The sequence below is a fragment of the Azolla caroliniana genome, unplaced genomic scaffold (assembly GCF_043228905.1).
Source record: "Azolla caroliniana isolate FFs.n. ecotype wild unplaced genomic scaffold, voAzoCaro1.0.p SCAF_5, whole genome shotgun sequence".
Lineage (NCBI taxonomy): Eukaryota > Viridiplantae > Streptophyta > Polypodiopsida > Salviniales > Salviniaceae > Azolla > Azolla caroliniana.
In genome coordinates, this window is record NW_028230440.1 from 1,443,419 (window position 1) to 1,449,590 (window position 6,172).

The window sequence follows — 6,172 nt, forward strand, 5'->3', positions numbered from 1 at the left end:
ATGCTACTCCAGGGCCTTCCTACTCTTAGTGTCGCGACACTTGGATTCCCAATGGATGAAGACATAACTGCCCTTGTTGAGTTGGCATCTTCAAACATAATGGGAGCATCCATCCATGTGATCGATTAGATCTTGTCACATCCATTGCCACCTTATGGCATTCTAGAGCAATAATATTGTCTTCCCTCATCGAAACTTTTGCCTCCATATCCAAAACATACACCTCCTTTCCTCCTTGAGTCTTAACTTTGCCACCCTCCCTAGTAGTAGATGAAGTTCCATTGCATTTGTTGCTCATTCTTACCAAACTATTCACATGGTTACTTTTAGTTGATTAGTCATTTGGCGTCAAAAGGATTCTGCTTCAACAATACTTTGCTTGAATTCCTCTAATGTGGGTGTCGCTAAATGGTTGTAGCCCATTGTAGATGAAAGTCAAACATGGTTTTCTTTAGTGTGGCCATCAAGTGCCTTCTTTTGAAAATGCTTAGTCACACATCCAGCCTTAGAAAACACTAGGCGCAATTTACTTGTCATTAGATGATATAGTTACGTGGCAATGTGAAGCCATGAAGCCATGAAGACACTCAAACCTCTTTTGCAAGCGTGGCCTCCCTTATGCCTAAACGACATGTGATCTTGTTGAGCCAACATCGTTGAACCCGTTCTTGATCTTTTGCATGAGATGAGGCTTAAGGCAATAAAGGATCTCTTGGGATTCCTTGCATTCCCTCCTATGCGAATGCCTACCTTTCCTATCATGTGACGCATGTTGTCATCTCCTATGCCACATTCTAGAATTTTCTATGTAGTTATTTCCATCATGATTCAATGAAACATCATTGGGACCATTTTTTAGCCTCAACAACATCACAACCACAACAAACAAATCCTAATAATTAAAAAAGAATATTCTAAACCCTTCTCTAAGTTATCATCATTAAACTTATTTAAGAAGTTTTACAATTCATGTTCTACGACCATGTCCAAAATGGAATCAATAAAGGTAGGAGAATAGGGATCCCAAATTGTCACTAATTTAGATTTTAGCAATTTACTTTTAGTGTCCTCTAGCCCTAATATGAAAGTGAGATAACATCATCATGCCAAAACCCTTATGAGACAATTTGATATTAGGCAACAAATTTCCAAGATATATACTCTATCCATGATGAGCATCAAATATTATACTTAGACATAGAAAGATGAACATCACACAAATGCAAAATGTATAGTTGCAAGATTTACATCTATTCCCAATGAGTTAGCTGCCATCTCAACATTTACTTCTTAGACATTTGTCATTCTTGTCCAACCCTTTTTTATCAACATCACAAGTTTGCTGGGCATCTGTCCCACCTTGTTGCAAGCCTTGTTTCTATCACAAGCTGTTGTATTTTGGTTCATGTTTGTACATATAATCTCTCACTAATCTTTTACATATAATCATAAAGTATCCAACAAAAGTTTTCCCCTGTGTTTTCTCGTAGGTTCATGATATCACTTAATTTAGCATAAAATGAAACCAAAAGAAGGTGAGAATCTTAACATTCGATAGAAGTGCAAAGGTGGTAGTTAGACATTGAAACAAGCAAGGCTCAACAGTACCAATGTTATGGAGTACAAAACTCATGCTTATCATCACCAAAATTGGGCAAAAAATGTATGCCTTACAAGACTAATAACATGGGGGAGAGTCCGTCCATAAACGTTTCCTGCCTACATGATCGACTATTGTAATCAACCGAACCCATCCTAAAGTCTGTATTGTTTTGTTGTGCATTACAAAGAAGGGGGTAAAGCCACCCCCCAACACTAACTTTTCTCTACACCAAGAAATATGGTTGGCATGTCCATGCACCTCATCTTATCACCATGAGGGGGGGACACACGACAATCCAAAGATCAAATTATTGAGGTGAAGGGTACAAACAAATGGGATAATCGAATGGGATATACAAGAACTCGTTAATCATGAGCTATGCATAGGATCGTGAGGAGTGGAAGGAGGAGCCATGGAACAGGCAGCAGCTTGCAAATACCATGCCTTCCAAGCTTCCATATAGTGACCAAACATGTGGTTCAGAGCTGAAAACATATCAACCAAACAAATCCATGACGTTAGGCTCGCACAGTAAAATGCATCAAACGTACCAATAATTAGGCAGAGGCCGGAATTATTTGGTAACAAGTTTCAAAGACATCATGAAAGCAAAATAATCAAGAGAAAGACTTTGAGATACTCAAGCTCCTTATTTCCCCCAAATGCCCTGAGCTTGGTTACTCTTCGAAATAACATTGGTCAAAACCCAAAAGAGAACATGGGGATGAATTGGCCAAGTAATTGAAAAAGGGGAATGGATTGGTCATGCAATCACTCAAATAGCAGACATAATTGCTCTGGGGATAACCAAGGGCATTTGTTGAAATAACAAAACTTTCAGCATTTTGGGAAATTTAAGGAAAAACTTTAGGGTATGGTGAGATTTTCCCCAATAATCAATTTATTACCTTCATTTTGATATTTGAGAGGTCCAGCATTGAAGCATGTTGTTTCCTTGTCACTTCCATTTTTTATGTGACAATTCTCACAGTTCCTTTCACTGATATGGTGACATTTATGCATAGCTTGGAAAGGACAAAACATGGGGGCTGAAAGGAAATTCATGTAGAAAGGCATACTCTTCTCATGTGCTGCTTTGGAATTTGTACATTGGCAACACCCCGTGGCACATCCACCAGCTGAGTATGAAGATGGGAAACAAGGCTTATTTTCATTACTCGACAGATTCATGTTTTTGTCATTCCCTGAATTTTTGTTTTCATTATTCCATTGCTCATGGTCTGCATTGTTGGATGGATCCTTGTTTTCATTATTCCATAGATTTTTCTTGTTTTGATTACGTTGCCCTCCACATCCCTGCCTTGTTGGACTCCTTTCATGTGATGCTGAATTTGTCCACTCTCGCCATCCTCCATTGGAACCAAGGTTTAGCTTAGAAGCACTATTACTGCTAGCTGGTGATACAACTTCTGGCCGAGACGCTCCATCTCCTTGCATTCTTGGATAACATGGCACTGGACTGTAAATAGGACTAGGTAGAATGTTCATATTCCTGCTCTGAAGAGGCTTTACCTTATTATCATTACTCCTTATCACACATTTCTCTTCAAAGCTGGAATCCTCGCCCCCACATCTCGCTCGTTTGACCCTCTCCAGATTGGAGGAGTCAAATGTGGAAGAGCCTTTGATGTTAACTGGAACATCCAAATGAAAAATGCTATGAAAACCTAACTCTAGTATTATTGTCACGCAAATTAATTATTTGGATGTTAAGGCATGACGGAGTTTCCCATACCAGATGTCCCGTCAACTCCCTTCACACCCAGCCACCTGAAGGCTGGCTTTCTATTCTTAGTTTCATTGGTCTACGAGAAAAACCAGAAAAGTTTATTTGATAACCACTCCGACTAGGAATACAAATTCATTTTAGCACATACAACGCAAGTGAAGATTACCTTTTCTATCAATCGGATTGAAGAGAATATATTTGCAATGTCATATAGCCTCCTAACTTTAGCTGCAAACGGTTAGCCAAATGTCATGGTTAAGAAAGCGATTGCAAGATTAGGTAGGAAAAAATTACTAGCTATAATTAGCCTTACTTTTCAACTTATAAGAGGATTCCTTGCAATCTTCGAGCAACACCTTGGCAGCATCTTCTAATGACACAATTTTAGTCTGCAAGTACAGTAAATTACGATATAATAAGTAAACAGACTCTTACAATAGACATCACACTGGAAAAAAATGAGTTCAGCTACAATTTAACGAGGCTGAGATTTCCATTACTAAATCCCTTACTTTGGATACAAGGAACAGCTGAACAAATTTCTGGCTAAGCAGACCAAGTGATTTCTCTCTCCTTGTTTCTGCAGATGATAAAGGGGAGCAAATAAGTAAACAATGCACTCGTTTCATTTTAAAACGAATCGATACAAAAACCAAGAAATCTTATGACATTACAATCTAATTACCAGGTCCAGACTTTGCTGAAACCGACTGAGAAGAACCATATTTCATATCCAATAGAAGCATAGGCTCATCTACATTTAGGACAGAAATAGGACTGTTGTTAACGCCAGAAGCAGAAATATCATTTTGAGAGGTGCTGCCTCCCTCATCTTCAGCATCATCGTCTTCTTCTTCATCTACCTCATTTTCCTGCAGAATAAGAACTCGGGGGATAAGTTATGAAGGAACTCTTTCAAATGCAACACATATATAACAAAATATCATACAAGTTCCACATACATTATTATTATCACTCGCTGCTGCTGCTTCAGTGCCTCTAAAACTAGCTAAACGGCTTCCTCGTATAACAGCATCCTTCTGATAGTTACGGAAAAAAAGGATAATATAAGAAAAAAATAGTTAAGTCAATTAATACCAAACGTGAAGTTATAGCAATATTTTCCACTGTCATGAGGAACACTTCAAATTCTTCAAACTAGCCTGGAAGGAGAGGAAGAAATCGAAAATCCTTGAAGGATAAGCCAACCTTCAGTGCTTCTAAAGCTTCAGGAATTCTGCTAAATCCATGCCAAGTATATTGATTCTTCGCCTTGCGCACCAGAATCTATGATTATAAGAAACCACGGAAGATTTAGTGAGACAGAAAGCACGACATTTCACCTTACTATGAAGACCAGGTTCCATAGAAGAAGGAATAATTTACAAGATTAGAAATCATATCTAGCACCGACTTCAAAGAGAAGGAGAGTGCATGAAAGAAATAAACATGTCTGACATGTTTTCCGGGGAGAGGAAAAAAGCTGTACAAATAAATTTCTTATATCCTATCGCAGATGTCTGAGAAAAGAGGAAGAGGAAGAGGAAGGTAGTAAACATAAGAAAGGCTTATATGTAGCACCGTTTTCAGAGATTGGAAAGGAATGTAATAAGAATTATAATTTATACCTAGCACGGTTTTCAGAAAAAGGGGTATCATGAGCAAATATGTAGCAGATACCATGAGAGTTCAGTGCGTGAGAAAGCGATTAAATTGAGCATACCTGAATGCTCTCTAGAACGTTGACAATGTCATAAATTCTTCGACGTTCAACACCTGTTGATCACCGATTCATAATTCATGATGGAGCTTTACGCAAAATTCAAAATATCGCCAGAATTTTGCATACACAACCGATAAAGAGACGTACACAATGAATTAATTATCAGTCAAATACCTAAACGGTTCGCAGCGTCATCCAGACTGATGGATTCTGCCTGTTCGTTGGTGTAAAGGTGCAGGAAACTGTCGAGAAGAAAGGAAGAGAAGTTAATACAAATAGAGCTGTAGATCTAACACGAATGGAGGGGAACACTGAACGAATTTTGACTCCGAAAAAGTAATTTGTTTCTAGTTAAATATGGAAATAAGGAGAGGATCCTACTTCTCGCAGAGGAGGCCGAGAGATTTCTCCTTCCGACTGTAATTCGTGGGGATGGCAGCAGTGTTGTGAGACTTGATGTGGGAAATGTCGGAGAAGATGAAGCTGCTGTCGACAGTGGAGGGTGGGGCAGCCATGGTGGAAAGGGGAGTGCAGGGAGCGAGCATGAATGAGGGTGAGAGGGGACAGGTGGAGGAAGGAAGGCGAAGAAGAAGAAGAAGAAGAAGAAGAAGAAGGGAAGCAGAAGCAGAAGAAAAGGCGGAAAAGCTATGGCGGGAGAGGGGGAGAGGAGCGGGGAGATGTGTGTTCTTCTTTGTGTGTGTGTGTGTGTGTGTGTGTGTGTCTGCGAGTTTTCCTGCTCTAAAAATTCTACCTTCTTCTTTTTTTCCTCGTTGTTTTTTTTCTTCTTTTTTCAAATTTGAAGGTTCTAAAAATCTTTCTTTTCCCTCCTTTCTCTTCCCTTCCTTTTTGGTTTTTGTTTAATGGGGGGGGGCCTATTTTAACTTCTTCTTCCTTTGCCTCGCTTTTTCTCGAATTTGCTTTTTGTGAGTGTCTGTCTGTGGGGTGGGGTGGTGGTCTCTTCTTTTCTGCATACGTCACCCACACCCCCCTTTTCTTCCTTTCGCGTTAAGTATGTACATAATTGATTAATTATGTAAATAAAACGTTCACGCTTCTTTCCTTCCCTCAGGACCGTTTGGACTTTTATTTTTCTTTT

At 39.2% G+C, this 6,172-nt stretch overlaps 1 protein-coding gene across 1 annotated transcript; it reads right to left on the bottom strand.

Moving 5' to 3' along the window:
* Positions 1-1,594: 1,594 nt before the first annotated feature.
* LOC147863526 (uncharacterized) lies at positions 1,595-5,657 on the bottom strand. The gene is made up of 12 exons (XM_087320288.1): positions 5,458-5,657; positions 5,251-5,318; positions 5,077-5,129; positions 4,563-4,640; positions 4,316-4,393; positions 4,039-4,225; positions 3,866-3,933; positions 3,667-3,742; positions 3,520-3,581; positions 3,360-3,429; positions 2,512-3,258; positions 1,595-2,088 (listed from the first exon to the last, which is right to left on the bottom strand). The coding sequence occupies exons 1-12, from the start codon at positions 5,619-5,621 to the stop codon at positions 1,973-1,975; spliced, it is 1,767 nt and encodes a 588-aa protein (XP_087176414.1). The 5' UTR covers positions 5,622-5,657; the 3' UTR covers positions 1,595-1,972.
* Positions 5,658-6,172: the final 515 nt, after the last annotated feature.